At 44.1% G+C, this 17,217-nt stretch overlaps 1 protein-coding gene across 1 annotated transcript in view; it reads right to left on the bottom strand.

The window, feature by feature from the left end:
• The window catches only part of HS3ST4 (heparan sulfate-glucosamine 3-sulfotransferase 4), a 429,862-nt gene extending 412,966 nt beyond the window's left edge, over positions 1–16,896 (bottom strand). The window contains exons 1-2 of the mRNA XM_021672326.2: positions 16,864–16,896; positions 15,500–16,649 (exon numbers count right to left, since the gene is read on the bottom strand). Of these exons, the coding sequence (XP_021528001.1) occupies positions 15,500–16,233 (734 nt within the window). The 5' untranslated portion in view covers positions 16,234–16,649; positions 16,864–16,896. The remainder of the gene's footprint in view (positions 1–15,499; positions 16,650–16,863) is intronic.
• Positions 16,897–17,217: the final 321 nt, after the last annotated feature.

The following is a 17,217-nucleotide window of genomic DNA, read 5'->3' as shown; positions in this document are numbered from 1 at the left end:
TATGATTGTGCCACTACACTCCAGCATGAGTGACAAAACAAAACCCTGTCGTTAAAGAAAAAAAAAAGAAGATAATATGCAAAAGCACAATTGCTGGAAATTAGAAATCACAAAAGTTAACTTCCTGTATAATCTCTGTGCTTTAAAATTTTGCCTTTTTCTGAAATAAAATAAATTTCTGAAGTCTTCAGAATCTTAAAATAAGTAGCGAGAAACCAGGAAGAGAAATCTCTTTCCAAAAAGAACCATTCTAATAAATAGGCCTAATAATGATTAGATGAGTAATAAGAAGTATTTCTATTTTAACTCCTAGTTTCTCTGTTTTGGGGGAAATAAGGAACAAGCCAAACACCCACCTGCTCCACAGCCAGGACAGGGGGAAGGACCCTAAGGCAAAAAAAATGGTCAGATGTCAGAGGTAAAAATAGAGGATAAAGACCTGGAGCCGTCAAGAAGTTCATAGGAAACTGGTCTGGACCTAATCAATGACCCTGGGGCTTAACAAGTCCAAGTTCCTCAAGTTCCCCAAGGAATTCCTGGAATCTTCAGCAAGATCCTCCAGGATATAATTTGCGCCCTCTCTCGCTCTTTCTCTCTCTCTCTCTCTCTCTCTCTCTCTCTCACACACACACACACACACACACACACACAGACACATACAAGCTGATGAGAATATTCTTGTGTGCTAATAAGAATCCCTGAAACAATACAGAAGGTGGAGATTTTTAAGTCGAAACACTAGATTTAGCAAGGAAATTTTTCTTTTCCAAAACGTTGATTTATTTTCCTAAAACGTCTTACAGAAGCAGAACAAATTAAATCATGCTTAATTCTATATTGTGGGCCTCACATTAAATGAAAAGAATAAAATGGCATAAAATCCAAGATTTTCTAGAAATTCTAGGCTATCTAGTTGTTAAATTAAGACTGATCAAATGCCAAAGCGTTTCTCCCTCTCCACTTGAAGCGAATCTGGGCGGGAAGGCTTAATGTGATAAAAACTATTTCACTTGCTATTTGAAGGATTCTCTTGTAAGATATACAATCCTTTTAAAATTTTCTAGGCAGCTGCTAGGGGTTGCTAAGGAAGGGATGAAAATAGAAAATATTCTAAATAAATAATTAGTGATTTCTGAGGGGCAGATTCCATAGATACTTTTTTCAGGATTTAACACATCTTAGGTTTAGAGACTAGATAAGTTTTCTCTCTTGCATTGCCTCCCTCTCTCTCTTCTTCCCTTCCTTCCTTTCTTCCTCTCTGAGCTAAAGGAAAGCTGCAGACTCTTCAAGCAGAGAGCTAGAGAGGGAGATTTTGAGTTGCTCTGTTTCTGTCCACCTTGGTAGAAAGACACAACAGAAACTAGGTCCTCTATCTCCATGCAACCCAGTGGAACCTCACTGTGTCTGTTTTATTCAGTTGTACTTTGGGGAAAGATTGCATTTGAACAGAGGAGTGTCCAGAAACAGACATCTGTTGTTTTGGCAGCCACATTCATTTCCTGTCCTTGATAACCAGATCCAGGGGCATCCAGGGAAACTAACTCCTTCCTGGGCTCCAGGGAGGCAGTGCCTCAAGCCTCACACCCCACTGGCAACAGAAACTGCTTGATGGATGTGTGCGTGACCCCTAGGAACTAATGAACTACAACGAGGCTTCAGCAAAGACTTCAGGGACAAAGATGGCAAGCTTCTCCATCTACACGTGGGGAAGGAGAATCAGGCTAGCACCTACTTTACAGCCACAGGAAGAGAAGTCTTGAGAATGCAGCCAACCATCTCAGCGGCAGTAGAGAATCCAGAAGTAGATATCTGGTGACATTGTTTAAACCCTAATTAAGCCAAACCAAAAAAAGAAAAAGAGATATCCCCAATTCCTGGTACTTCTCAGATACATGAGCCATTAAATTCCTTTTTGATTCATGCTCGGTTTAGATTTTACCTGGGATTTCTGTGTAATAACAAGAAAAATTCCAGCCAATAGAGTTCTGCAGCCGAAATGAAGGTTTGAACCACTGAAAATTATTTTCTTTAAAGGTGTTCTAACATATTGTGATTTGGGGAAATTTCTTCCTCTTAGTGGATGAAAAATGGAAGTATGGGAAAAGGGAATCTTACGAAAATTGAAAAGTCCCAAGGTCAAGAGTTGAAGGTAAACCGAAAAAAGGAAGGAACTTTCAACACAGAGACACAGAGGCTCGTGAGAACCAATAAATACAGAAGAAACTCACTGTTTTGTTCTAAATAAGGAAATCAATGGTTCTCACTAAGGTCAGGGGGTTTCTTGGTTGAAATGACCATGCAATGTTCAAATTTTAAATGGGTAGTGTAGTCATTTAATATGTGGCATATGTATTATAATAATATTTCTTAATACTAATTGCTTTAACATATACTTATGGCAACATGGTATTTTCATTTTTGTCCATATTTAGATAGTCATAAGAATACTAAGAAGGAAAGAAAAATTCCACCTGCTAATATTTTTTCTATATCTGAACACAAATGAAGAAATTGGCTCAGAAGAAGGAAGAGAAAAATACACAACTGTATTTCAGTGTGTTTTAAACATGGCTCTACACATCTGTTTTGATATCTGCTTATTATTTACTGTAAGTGAATATATGATAAAGCCTCTTATTTTATGATATAGAAACAAAATATGCAGGGTTAATCCAGGTTGGAAGGGGCAAGGAACCACTTATTTTGGAAATGCCTGACTTTGGATCCAACCTGTGTCCCACAACCACCACCTGGTGGCAGCATACTTAAATAGCAGGAATAGCTGAGAGTTACATAAACATCTTTTAAATTTTGACCCCAGCAACACTAAGGTCAATTTGTGGTACCGGATCAATGACTAGATCCTCTCTCCAGAATGAGGGAACTAAAAAACAAGAAATTAAGACACCAGAAACCTGGATGGGTGTGGAGCGACTATGGAATGCAGGTATATGTCAATGATGGCAGTATTCACCAGCATTTTCCAACAAGTGATGCTCTTACCACTAGCAGGTGGGTCCAGGTGGTACAAGAAAAAGCCAACCTGAGGATTAGATGATTGAGCAGAGACCCGAATAAAGGGAGAACACAAGCCATGCAATTATCTAATGCAAAGAAACAATGCAGGTGGTGGAAGCAGCAAGTGCAAAGGCCCTGGGGCAGGGTCATGTCTGACTTCTCAGGTACAGCAAGGAGGCTAGCAAAGCTCAAGCAGAGGAACAAAGAAAATAGGGCAAATGAATGTGACTGAAGCAGTGAATAGGGGTCAGATCCTTGCCTTTCCTTCAGTTTCTAGAAGCTGCCCACATTGGCTCATGGACTCTTTCTCTATTGCCAAAGCGAACAGTGATTGAGTTCTTCTCATGCCACCTTCTGGTTCTCTCTCTGCCTCCCTCTTCCACTTAATAGTCCCTCCTTATCTGTAGAGGATACACTCCAAGATCCTCAGTGACTGCCCCACTTCACAGAAAGAGAAGTTTTGAGAATGCAGCCAACCATCTCAGCAGCAGTAGAGAATCCACAAGTAGAGATCTGGTGACATTGTTTAAACCCTAATTAAGCCAAACAACAACAAAAAAGATACTCCCAATTCTTGGGACTTCTCAGATACATGACCCATTAAATTCCTTTTTATGTTATATATACATATAATATATAACATATATATATATAAAATGTTATTTCCTATACATACATAGCTATGATAAAGTTAAATTTATAAATTAGGCACAGTAAGAGATTAACAGCCATAACTCATAATAAGATAGAATTATAACATATTATAATAAAACTTACGTGAATATGGTCTCTCTCTCAAAATATTGTATTGTAATATACTTGCCCTTTCTAAATTGAAAAGTTTTACCTTTTCACTTAAAAGAAGCACTTCATGGCTTCTCTTCGTCATATCTGAATTACCAGCATCACTACTCTTGCACTCTGGAGCCATCATTAAGTAAGTAAAAGTTACTTGAACACAAGCACTGAGATGCCATGACAGTCAATCTGATGACCAAAATGGCTGCTTCAGTGACTCGCGGGTGGGTAGAGTCTAGAGGGTGGACATGCTGGACAAAGGAGTAATTCACATCCTGGGTGGGACAGAGAGGGACAGCGTGGGATGTCACCAACTACTCAGAATGGTGGGCAATTTAAAACCAATGAACTATTTCTGAAATTTTCCATTAATATGTTCAGAGCAGGGTTAACTATGGGTAACCGAAACCTCAGCAAGTGAAGCCGTGGATAAGAGAGGCCTTCTGTATATAATTCCTTGGAATTACACTGGCTCCATCCAGATAATTCAGGACAATCTCCCATTTAAAGTCAATGGGCTCACAATCTTAATTCCATCTGCCACCTAATTCCCCTTTGCCAGCTAATCTAACATAGTTGCAGGTTCTAGGGATTAGGAAGTGGGCATTTCATGGAGGTTATTATTCTGCCTAGCACCGTGGGTTAGAAACAAGGTTAGGCCACCACATGTTCTCACTCATACGTGGGAATTGAACAATGAGAACACATGGACACAGGGAGGGGAACATCACACACTGGGGCCTGTCGGAGAGTGGGGGGCAAGGAGAGGGAGAACACTGGGACAATACCTAATGCATGTGGGCCTTAAAACCTAGACGATGGGTTGATAGGTACAGCAAACCACCATGGTACATGATACCTACGTAACAAGCCTGCACGTTCTGCACGTGTATCCCAGAACTTAAAGTAAAATTTAAAAAATAATAATTATAAAAAGAATGAAAGAAAAGAAAGCAGGTTAGGCAGGCAACTAGAAGGTGGAAAGTTAATACACCAACCTAAGAAACACAGCCTGAAAAGAGAGGATAGGTCAACTGAGAACAAAATGACAGAATCTTCTGCTCACTCCCAAAGCTCATCAACTTCGGGGCAGTTTTAAGAAGCAAGTGTGCACCATAGCTCCGCAGTTTTTTATGTTGTTTCAGTATTTTTAAAATGATGTATCAATGATGAGTCTGGTGAGATAGTTACACAGACTGAGAGAGTCCAGGAATTCTCCAGATCTTTACGTCGTCTGCCCTGAAAACATGTGATATTCATGTTATATAATACTTTCTGTAAATTAAACCTCTTAATCTAACTTTACGATAAGAGTGTTTGTCCTGTATTTCAGGTACTCCCTGGAGTGCAACATTCCAGAAAACCAATTACCTGCGGGAGTTCATGAAAACGTGCATGGATTAATAACAACTAACATATGTAGACAAAGTCGATCCCAACACATAGTCACTATTCTACCCTTGCAAAATCACTGTGGAGTTAGTAGCAGAGGTTGTTATTCCCATTTTAGAGATGAGAAAACAAAGGCTCTAAACACTTGTCTGTGCATCCAAAAAAGGCAGGTGCAGAACTCAGACTCAAATCCTTAATTTGCAATTCCGGCTTCAGCTTCCTTTTCAAAATGCCACATAGCTCCAAGCAATCAAACTGTCCTACGACAGAGGTGCCCAGGTAGTTTGACTCAAATATTTCCTCATCTCCAGGGGCTCCCAAATCTCAAACCCTTTGCAGAAGCTTTAATATGGAGGGAACAGTATGCTGATACCTATAGTAGGTAACACAAGTCAAACAGGGGGCCTCTGTGTCATGGTCTGATTATTATATGGCAATTAGGTAATTGTGGCAAAATATCCAGAGAAAGATAATCCAACTACTCCTGGAGCATAATGGTCTTGGAGCCAAGCCCGGCACATGTGCTACAACATCGTCTACCACCAGTGCTACTGCTACCATGGCTACTGTTAATCCATCAGATCCAAATCTCCATCTCCCAGTCCCATCCTAAAATAATCATGGTTTTTGCTATGTGGCAACATGAGTGCATCCACACTGGCTAACGTGCACCAGCTCAACTCTTAATCCACTCCTTGAGCACGGCCCTTCTACCCCTGAATTGGGGGTATAACGCAGTTGGCCCCTCTGCCAGGTATTATAATAGTTTATGAATCTAAACAGTGACAGTTGTTTTGCCACCCTTCCTTCTGTCAAATAAAATGTGTAAAGTAAGGAAATCCCATATATGAAATCCATTTTGGTCAAGTTCCTATAAACAATATTTTCAGATCACCCCAAACACATCTGATCTCAATTTAGTCAGCAATGACCTAGGCAAACAAACAAGAATGGGAAGGAAAAGGGAGAGAGGAAAGGCGGAGGAGGAAGGACAGGAAAGAAAGAAATCCCACCCTAGAGAAGGATGTCTCTCCATTTGCTCCTGTCCTGTCCAGTACCCTTAGCAGAGTATTAATATTTTGTTTCTACAAGTCCCTTAAATTTTTTGCTAAATTTAGTCTCTAGTTGGTTCTACACATACAGTAATTTTTCCCATTAAATTTTCACAATGGGTGGCATGGGCATATAGGAAAACTATAGATTTTACATTGTTATTTCCGTACCAGCCACCCTGATGAATTCTAGAATTCTATTACTGTTTCTAATAGATTCATGGGAGGATTGGTAATCTTAGGTTTTCCAAATTAAAAAGTTAAAATTACTTGAAAATAGTAATAATTCTACCTTCCCCCCTTTCTTCTTTTGCTCATAATTGTAGTATCTAATAATTTCTAAACAATGGTTAAATAATAGTAACAATAATGAGCATTTCAGGCTTGTTCTGGATTTAGTGGAAATGCTTCTAGTGTTACATCACTAATGATGATGCTGGCTTTAGGTATGACCCTATTTTAACAGCAGGTTGTTCTGAAAATCAAAAATAGATATTTCTTTTTATAAGATAGCTTTTTAGTATCCATAAAATAAATCACAGATTTTTCTCATTTGCTCAGATTAACAATAAATAACATTATTACATTCCCTAAGATTGAACCATCCTTCCATTTTTAGAATAAATCCCATTCTGTCAACACTGATAATGCCTTTCTGTGAGTTCTCTCAGATCACTGCCCATGATTGGTTCATGTTTGAGCCCAGCACATAGCATACAGTTGATAATACATGTTTAATGAATACATGAATGAATAACTAAATAATAGCTGCACAGAATGAATAAATAACAAGTCCCCAAACACCCTTTGCACCTCCCTCCAGTTCCTCTAATCCCTCCAGTGGATTAGAGAGATCATATGTCTTGTCCGGGGTGGATCTTTATATATTTAATAAGTATCTGGCTTAACTGGCCCCCACATTTCTAAAAATAGCACCCTTGAACTCCTCTTTCTCTATGGGGAAACTATTTCATGTGGCTGCATCAGGGCAATCACACGGAACAATTTCCCCATAAGGAATAGAGAGCTGTGGTTCTCTACTCTCACCACCACCCCAAGCCGAAGGGCAGGCTACATCTCCCAGGCCTGATTAGAATCCCACACAATTACTGCTTTAGGAATGGGGCACATGACCCAACCTGGGCCCAAGGCATCTCTAGGAATTTCCCACAGAAGCTCTTAAGAAAAACTGTTTCCAAAAATATTGATAAACATAAATTATGTTGTCTAGGAATGCTCCTTACCATCTTGCCTAAACTGTGATGAGACAGCCTGTTTGAGAATGAAGCCACGTAGACACAAACATGGCAAAGAATGGAAAGAGACAAGGGCCTAGTGACATCATTTGAGCCCCTGGATCCAGTTGTTCCTGAAGCCAAGTTACCCCCAGACTTCTCAATCACATAAGGCAATCAATCATCTTTTTTGTTGTTTATAATAGTGTAAGTTCCATTTCTGTCATTTGCAACTGAAAAAATATTGCCTAATTCATGTGTTGCTTTGTTTACTTGTATATTCTTAAATAAGGTTGAAAACAATTTTTAAGGCAAGTAAATCCTAAGTAGTGAGTACAAACCAACAAAAAGCCAACCACCTTCTTTTAATTAACGGCAAGATGGGCTGAAAAGCTCCTTAAGTGAATTATAATTTCACAATCAAATTCCCAAGACAGTTATAGAGGCGCTTGTTAAACCGCAAAAACCAATGAAATCAGGAGATTACTTTAACAGGGCGGTGGTTCAATCCGTTTCAGAGAGATCATCCATTATGCAAAACCAAAACCCTTAAAACTTTTTGACAAACAACCCTAGCAATCTTTCATTCATCTGAAGTCTCGAGGCCTCTCTCCTGACTTGATATAAAATGAAAATGCCTGGTATGATTTACAAAAATAAAAAATAAAAATAAATAAATCATGTTAGGATGGCTGGAGAACACCGGTGAAAGCAGCCAAATCTCAAAATAGAGAGCTTCACAGGTGAGCAATCCTGCATTCCCAAATGCCTTTCGTTCTGCAGAAGCACCAAAGCCAAGCAGGCTCCTAGCATCCTAAATGCATCTGAACTTACCTGAGCAAGTGGCATCCATTCTTCCTGAAGGCTCAAGAGAATGTCGGTGTGGAAGTCCACAGAGCCTGTCTACTGCCTTACCCCATTTCTTTGGTGGAGAATTCTGGCTGCAGTTACCTCATAAAATCATACATTTTTTTCTCCTTCAGCTCAAGTTACAATAGACCAAATTCTGGAATCCAGTTCTGATTATTCACTGGAGAGCTACTTAAGAGCTGCTTCAGGGTTTAAAATCCCTCATTCAGACATAATCTTGAAATAAAAGACTATATTCACATGAAACATGCATTACAGCTTTCTCTTTAGAGCCTTCAATACTGATGGCCCTAAGTACTGATGGGCAGGATAAAGGAAGGCATTGAAGGAAAATGAAGAAGAGCAAAAGAGAACAGAGCAACATTTACTCTGTTACAAACTCTATATAAGGCACTTTAAATGCCATTTCATGTCATCTCATGTAATCCTTTGGCAGCAAGTAACATTGAGCTCATTCTGCAGATGGAGAAATTGAGGTTTAGCGATATTAACTTATTTGTCCAATAGATTCTGGCTCAGACATACAAAACATGCTCCAAACCACGTTGCTTCTATTCTACAGCTTCCTCTTTCTGAAGGATCTAATACAGAAATGTGTTCTAGAACCAAAGTCTTTTCATGGGCAAATGGACTCTACGGAGTTAAAACAGCTTCATCACCTAAGAAACAGAGATTAATATAAGTAACCGGTTGCCCAATAAAACCAGTATGTGGCAAAGTCAAGCCTGGAATCCAATTTTTCTAAGATCTTAATCCACCTGAGCGTAATCTATTTTACAAGTGCAAGTTATCAATATAAATCAAATACAAGCACTCCTGATTAACGAGTGAAAGCTGAGAATTTCCCCAGTATCAAGAGAATGTTAACTGAGAATAGAGGGGGAAATTCATTTACGAATTTTCTTTTTTCTGCCTCAATGTTCTTGTTTATATCAAGCTTTTGTGGCTGTTGCAATATATCCGGGAGGTATTTCCCCCATGCTGTTGCAAAATCTGTAAAGGAAGAAAAAAAAAAACCCTAAACTAAAATAGCACATGTAAGCCACGATTCTGGCCGCTGCACACAGTACACAGGGTATGACCATGCCAGTTGTTTTCTGAAATGAGTTTAAACCAGAGGTCACACACTGGTAGCCAGCTGGCTATATCCAGCCCACAGATGTATTTTGTTTGTCCCACACTGCTGGCCCCCACTGGGCTTTTAAGAAACTTAAATCTGTTGCCAATATTAAAACTCAAAGGTTTCAAATCAAAACCTGGATTCCCAGTTTCTCTTACAAAGTGGAAGATCACATAACCCCAATGCCACATTTGCACATGAAAAGAAAAGAGCTGGAATGTAGCAGTGGCTGCCCCTTCAGCCAGAGCACAGGCATGTTAGCTTCTCTCCACCTAATCTACCTCACTCCTTTATACCACCTGCCTGAGCCCTGAAGGTATCTGAGTTGCAGACCTTTAGTTTAAAAGGGTAAGGAGGTGCACACTGCAAAGCCAATCATTATTGGGCTTTTCCCAAACCATCCCAAATAACAGACTCTGTGGTCAATATTATGACAGCTGTGATAGAAAGTAGAGCATATACAGAACTAAAATGATTTGAGAAACGGACAAACTTGGTAGCTGAAACTATATTTGGATTTCTGCTCCCAGATACTCATTTTGTTTAGAAAGTATATTCACTTTTATTATTTCATTTATTCCTCCCAACAATCCAAAAGGAAGCAACTACTCTCAGATAAACAACTGAAGCTAAGTCACGTCAAATAAGTTATCCAACCAAGATCAGCCAATCCATAAATCTCAAAGCCATGTTTTGAACCCAGATTTGTCCAGTAGCAAAGACAGTGCCTTTAGAATCATAAAAGAACACTCCATAGAGCCACAAAGCTTGTTTCCACCCCAGGACCTTGGTACTTGCTGTTTCCTCCACGTGGAGACCTCTCTATCCAGATCTTCACATGGGACGGTCTTACTCTGTTACTCCATTTACATCACCTCCAAAGAGAGGTTCTCCTTAATCATCCTATTTAACATACCGCACATGTTGTCCTGGCATCATGGTACGTGCTTGTAATCCCAGCACTTTGGGAGGCTGAGATGTGAGGATTCCTTGAGGCCAGGAGTTTGAGACCAGCCTGGACAACAAAGTGAGACACCCGTCTTTTCTTTTTTTGAGACAGAGTCTTGCTCTGTAGCCAGGCTGGAGTGCAGTGGTGTTATCTTGGCTCACTGCAACCGCCGCCTCCCAGGTTCAAGCAATTCTCCTGTCTCATCCTCCTAAGTAGCTGGGATTACAGGCACATGCTGCCACACCTGGCTAAGTTTTTGAATTTTTAGTAGAGATGGAGTTTCACCATGTTCTCCTGAGCTCAGGCAATCCACCAGCCTTGGCCTTCCAAAGTGCTAGGATTACAGGCATAAGCCACCACACCTGGCCAAGACCCCCATATTTTTAAAAAATTTCTAAATAATAATAACCAACATGCACAGACATATTCCCCAATTACTTTCCAGGACTTTGCTACTCAAAGTGAGATCCAGAAAGCAGTAGCAGCATCTAGCAACCTTTTAGAAATGTGGACTCCTAGACACCACTTAAGACCAGCTGAATCCAAAGCTACCTGTTAGCAAGATCCCCAGATGATCCTAAAGTTTACAAAGCACTACATCACACAGGTGCCGCCCAACAGAAATATAATGTGAGTCACAAGTGTAACTTTAAATTTTCTAGTAGCCACATTGAAAAGGTCTAAAGAGGTGAACTTAATTGCAGTATGTTTTACTTAATATGAGTATAATTTCAACATATAGTCAATCTAAACTTATTGAGCAATTTAGTATTCTGTGTATCTTATACTTAACAGCACATTTCAATTTGGACATTTCACCTATTCAATAGCCACATACTGACAGTAGTTACCATACTAGACAAAATAGCTCTGGGCCATCGATTTATTTTTCAGGCTACAGTACAGTGGCGCAATCTTGGCTCACTGCAAACTCCACCCCCGCGGTTCAAGCGATTCTCTTGCCTCAGCCTCCCGAGTAGCTGGGATTACAGGCACCTGCTGTCGCGTCCCGCTAATTTTTGTATTTTTAGTAGATTCGGGGTTTCAACAACTTGGCCAGGCTGGTCTTGAACTCCTGACCTCTTGATCCACCCACCTCAGCCTCCCAAAGCGTTGGGATTACAGAGGTGAGCCCAACGCGCCCGGCCCAGAATTTTTATTACATATTATTTGCTCTTTGTTTGCTGTCTCCACAACCGTCCTACTAAAATGTTAATTCCAGGAGAACAGGTGCTTCATCTATCTTATTCACCACTTTATCCCCAGTACGTCACCCAGTGTAGGGTATGTGGTACATATTTTTTAAATAATTGTTGAATGAATGAATGAATGAACACGGAATATATGCTTCCTAGTACTTTATGTGTGTCAGTGTGGTACAGGGGAAGAAATAAGCACTTTGAAATTAGACAGAAGGTTCAAATCTCAGCGCAAGCACTGACAGGCCAAGTGACCCTGAGCTAATCATTTACCCTCTCAGAGCCACCTGTAAAATAGAAACACTGCTACATATATCACTATATAATCACAACACCCAAATGAAATAACACGTCTATGATTGTAGGTAGCACCAATTGCCACAATAGCTGGCATTCAATAAGTGCCAATGAAATTCCATCCTTCTCCATTCTCTCCCCAGTTACCACCTGCAAAAAATGCTGATGAACACTGACTGTTTTCCTCTGGGTTGCGTGAGCATGACTTTTGAGAGCATTTTCCTGAGTTACTTTCCCCTAGCCAATAGGATGTGTGTATTAACTGTTGACAGGGAAGACAACTTCAAAGCATGGACGATCACTTCCCATTGCCCTGGGGCTGAATGGTTTCCAGTGTAAAGCAGTCATAGTTACTGCACGGTCTATAAACCCTGAGAGAGAAAACAGCTCATGTTGTCTCTATTACTTTGATGAGTTCTGCAGTGGCAGCCAGTTGGCCTCACCCGAGGTCCCATCCCTTAGAAGAGTTTAAAGTCTTTGCCTAGACAGCTTGTAATCAGCTCATTCTGAAAGGTGCATTGTGGCTTTGCCTTTTTTTCAGAAAGGGGGAAGAGGGCATGGAGGGTTTAATCTCCCCTGATTTATTAATCACTGGTCTGTGTCAATCCACCAAGGGAGGCTTGCTTCTCCATAGATTTTAACACATACATCCTAATCCATTAGTCTATCTTGCCCTGAAAATCTGTGCACACATTCTAATCTCAGATGTGTTTTTATATCACATTAGATCAACGGCATAGGAGGAAAGCAAAACCTGGATTTAGAGATAACTGAAGTGGCACTGAGGAGCTAAAACTGCTAGAGCTGCTTAGTCAAATATGAGGAAACCCCAAGCCGGCTGTGCAGAGAGCAGCCCCAATATCTTCTTGCCTCTCCCTCTTGCTGAAAACACAAGAATCAGAAACAAGAAGAGAATTCATAGGCTACTGGAAGCACATTTAAACCAAATAACAATAAATAAATGGGAAATATTAAAACCTTTAATTAACCTGTGGCTTTCTCATCAGTCAAATAGATTCCAGATAGCATACTGGCATGGGAAGGAATGATACCATTTGGGTACAGATGTCACCATTTAAAAGATTAAAATTTGGGCTAGGAAACCAGGAGAAAGAGTTTCTGATACTGGAATCAATGCCACTATTTCCTTTTCTACAACAGAGTGAGAATGCTGCCCCTCTTCCCATATGGGAGCGAAAGAGGAGTCTGAAGAGATATATGGAACTGATGAAAATTTCACAAATTCCTCAAAACACTGCTCTCTGTGGTAAGGCTGGAGAGTGATCCAATGCAGTCCCAGCACACTCAGATTCTATAGGTCCAGCTAGTTTTTCCAAAAGTGGAGTTTGGGGGCTAATGATTCCCTCTATGTTAGACATGTATTGGCAGGAAGCTTGTTCCTAAGAGAATTTCGTGTCCAGTGCTTTCAATCAGCACCACTGGGCTAGATGCTGGGGTGGAGATAGAGGACACAGAGATATCACATGGTCCTCTGAAGTGAGGATCAGAGGAATCTTGTTCTATCCACACCTCTTCACTTTAACAGTTCTGTGAATGGCTACCAAATATTGACACTGAGCCCCAAATGCCGCAAGCATTGGTCGGGAGTAGGAGGCTGGGCATACCACAGCGTTGAAATAACATATTCAGGAGCCACTTCAAACAAGGTAATTTCTATACCTTCTCTTCCTAACATCAGCATAAAGGAATCTGGGAAAATCTGACATCGTCTATTCTTTCGTTCAGAAAACTCTCCAGACCTGATGATGGAACTTCTTGGTACACATTCCACCACACATTAAGTTGCACGAATGAAACACCCCCTCTCTATTTCCAGCTGCCACAAACCCAAACACCTCAGATCTTAGAAAGATTTGAGCTTTCTACCTCCCTGAAAGGGCATTTGACACTTCCCACAATTCTAAAATTGGAATTGGAAAAAAAAAAAAAAAAACGCGATTACCCTCATAAGGTCAAAGCTACCCCACAGAAGAAACCAGAACATTCCTACAACCAGCAATTAAACAACTAAAACCTTCCCAGACAGCATGCCCCTTCTTTATTTTGCTGTTGCTGCATTAATCATCCTAACACCTTTTTAATTATAATCACAAACTGGAAGCCATGGCTTCTGATGTTATAAATACTGATTTTCCAGTTAAATTAGGCATTTGCTGTCTTATGTTTTGATAGGAAGGGGCTGTTTGAAGCCTCCTAAAATACTGCAATTAGTTCTCTCTGTTGAAACAGACAAGACATTAACAGACACATTTGCTGCTTCTCTGTAATGTACTGGAATGTTTATGTCTAAGTGTACTTCTCTCAAGCTTTTAAAGCATAAGGCGTATTTTTAAAAGTGGAAGAAATCAATCATAATACACACATTTATTATAAATTTCTGACGTTAAGTTATTTCTAAAACTTTCCCAGGCTGTAATTTAAACCTAGAAAGCACATCTCCTGAATGGGCAGGCAACCTGTCAGAAAACAATCTTTATTTTAACGACTGGCTCTGCTAAGATGATAACATCACTTTAGCTGACAAAGGCTTTGTTTCTGTTTGACAATTGCAATTAATTACCGAAATGCAATGGAGATGGAGCCAGCCATGCAGATCTGTTTCCCAGAAAGATATAAAACAGGAAGAAAGAGAGAAAGAGAAAAAACAAAGGAGAAGGGGGTTTGCGTTTGGGGCATCTGCACCGGTGTTATTCAAAATGTTATGGCTGGCCGGAAAGCTGGATTATTAATTTATTTTACCTTCACTTAACTTTCTAGTCCTCTCTTCTCCCTTTCTCTCACCACTGGCAGACGGTGGGAAAGGAGGGAGATGAACATCTCACAAGACAGAAGCTCCAATCTGTTGCGAAGGAGGTGGACATTAGACAGGGCACGGTCTGGGGCATAAAAACTCTCAGGGCACCAACTGTCATGCAGACATTGAGGCTTCTAGTGCAAAATCAACTCCGTACTCATTCAGCCAAGGGGGATGGAAAGTTACGGAGGTGGGAGACATCCTTTCTTTACTAGAAAGCCAAAACGTCAGCATGATCTTTGTAACTGTTCCCTATTCATTTTGCTTTGACCTTAACACACTAAAGTTGAATTCCAGCCACTCAAATCCGTTTGAGGGTGATTTTAAGAGATTCCAGGGGATCTCAAAGCCCCTTAGTCAATTTAGCCCTCCTGTCTCACTCCTCGGCGTCCTCAGCCCAGAATCCCAGAGCCCTCACAAGAACCCGGGTTCGGAAACGCCCGGCAAGCACGAGGTTCTGGGGATTCCCAGGCTTGGAGCTGGACAGATTCAGACAGCACCTCCTAGTATGAGAAGCGCTGGAGGCAAGGCTGGGTGCTATCTCCTTCCCTCGCCCTGAAACAAAGTGATCTTTCGCTAGAGTCCAGCCCTCCCGGCCGATGCCCCCGAGCAATGCCGTCAGGGTTTGCAGAGCCCTCGCGGGGGCTTGGGGCTCTCGGGACAGTGCCTGGACTCGAAGGGCGTAGAAAGCTGCGGCTTCCCCTCCGCGTCCCCCCGACGCGTCTCCACCAGCCCGCGGAGCCTAGGGTCCTACCTGTACCACTCCAACCCCTTTTCGTAGTTCCTGTCGAAGAAGTGCGGCTCTACGCCCACCGCCCGCACGTCCGGGTGTACGCGGATTGCCTCCAGCAGCGCGCGGGTCCCTCCTTTCTTGACCCCGATGATGAGCGCCTGCGGCAGCTTCTTCTCTCCGTAGTCGGGGGTGCTGACGGCGCCGCCCCTCTCGCTGCTCCCGTTGGCCGCTCTCCGGCTTGCGAGATCCTCGTCGGTGGTGCTGGACTCCTGCGCTTCCCTCTCCGGCAGCGCGCTCTGCGCCGTGATCATCTCGCTGGGGGCCAGCGGGGTCCGGAGCCAGGCGTCCCGGGCGCCTCCGCCGCCGCTCGGCAGTCCCCAGCCGTCGGTCCCGGGGGCGGCGGGCTGCTCCGGGGGCTCGGGCGGCTCCCCGCGGCTCGCGTTGTCCAGCGGCGGCGGCGCGGGCGGCTGCGAGGGGGCGCCGAGGCGCACGGGGGGAGGCAGCAGAGAGGGTGGCGGCGGGCTCGGCGGGGGCTCGGCGGCGGCGCCCGGCGACTCCTGCAGCGCCAGGGGGAATTGCAGGGAGCCCGAGCCGCCCAGGAGGCTGTAGCACAGGTAGGTGACAGACAGGGACAAGGTGCACATAAAAAGCAGCTTGCGCGCCGGCGGCCCCTTAGCAGAGGCGCCGGGCGGCGGCGGCGCGGCCAGAGGTGGAGGCGGAGGCGGAGGCGGAGGAGGTGCGGGCCACCGGGCCATCGCGGCTCCCGGCTCGCGGCGGCGGCGGCGGCGGCGGCAGCCCCCGGCGCTGCCCGGACATGGTTTCAGCCGCCGCCCCCGCCGCCGCCGCCGCCGCCGCCGCTGCTGCCCAGCCGCCCCGGCTGCATGAAGCGACGCCGCTGCGCCCCCGGCCCTGGCCGCTGTCCCGCTGCGCCAGGGGGGAGCCCGGCCGCATGGCCCCCCGCCCCACGCTGCCCGCCGAGTCCGGGTGGCCCCCCACCACCCCCCCTCAGCCTCAGGCAAGGGGACCGAGGGGGGCGCGCGGACCCGCCGGCGGCACCTGCTCCGTCTGCAGCGCCCCCGCTTCCCCGGCTCCGCCGCGGCTCCTGCTTCAGCTTCTGCCGCCGCTGCCGCGCGCTGTTGCAGCCGCGAGTTCCTTCCCCGCTGCTAACTTTCTGCCGGGAGACAGGAGAGGCGCGGAGGGGAGGAGGAGGGGGCCGGGCGCGCGCCCGGCGCAGCCGAGGGAAGGGGGGTGCGCTTCGCGCGCGCCTGCGAAGGGGGGCGCGGGAGCGGAAGCGTGCGCTAGAGCTGGGGCACCCGGGAGAGCAGAGATCGTGCCCCACCCCAGCCCTCCCAGCATACACGCGCTTGGGGTGTTCCCCACCGCACCTCGCGTAGTCCCTTCCCTTGGGACCTCGGGACGCCGTGTTCTCCGTTCCTTTGCCCCAGTACTTTTTAGGGAAGTAGAGCCCAACGCCAGCCGGCGGTGCCGCGCACCGGGAGCTGGAGGACAGCGGTGACGAGCTCTCGCTTCCGCTTTTCCCCTGGGACTCCAACTCAGCCCATCCCGACCCTCCCTTCTCTCGCCCGGGATATCCTCCTGCCTTCGGTCCAGGAGCGAATCCTCTAAAACTGCTTTCCCATCCCATCTTCCATCTTACCAGCCTCCCCATCTTATCTGGAAGCTCCTGATGGGTGGAGCTTTGACACAAGCCCCCAGGTTTCCCAGCCCCAGAGCTTTTC

The sequence above is a fragment of the Aotus nancymaae genome, unplaced genomic scaffold (assembly GCF_030222135.1).
Source record: "Aotus nancymaae isolate 86718 unplaced genomic scaffold, 86718_ANA_hifiasm-v0.15.2.pri h1tg000049l, whole genome shotgun sequence".
Classification (NCBI taxonomy): Eukaryota; Metazoa; Chordata; class Mammalia; order Primates; family Aotidae; genus Aotus; species Aotus nancymaae.
This window is presented reverse-complemented; position numbering and strand designations above follow the sequence as displayed.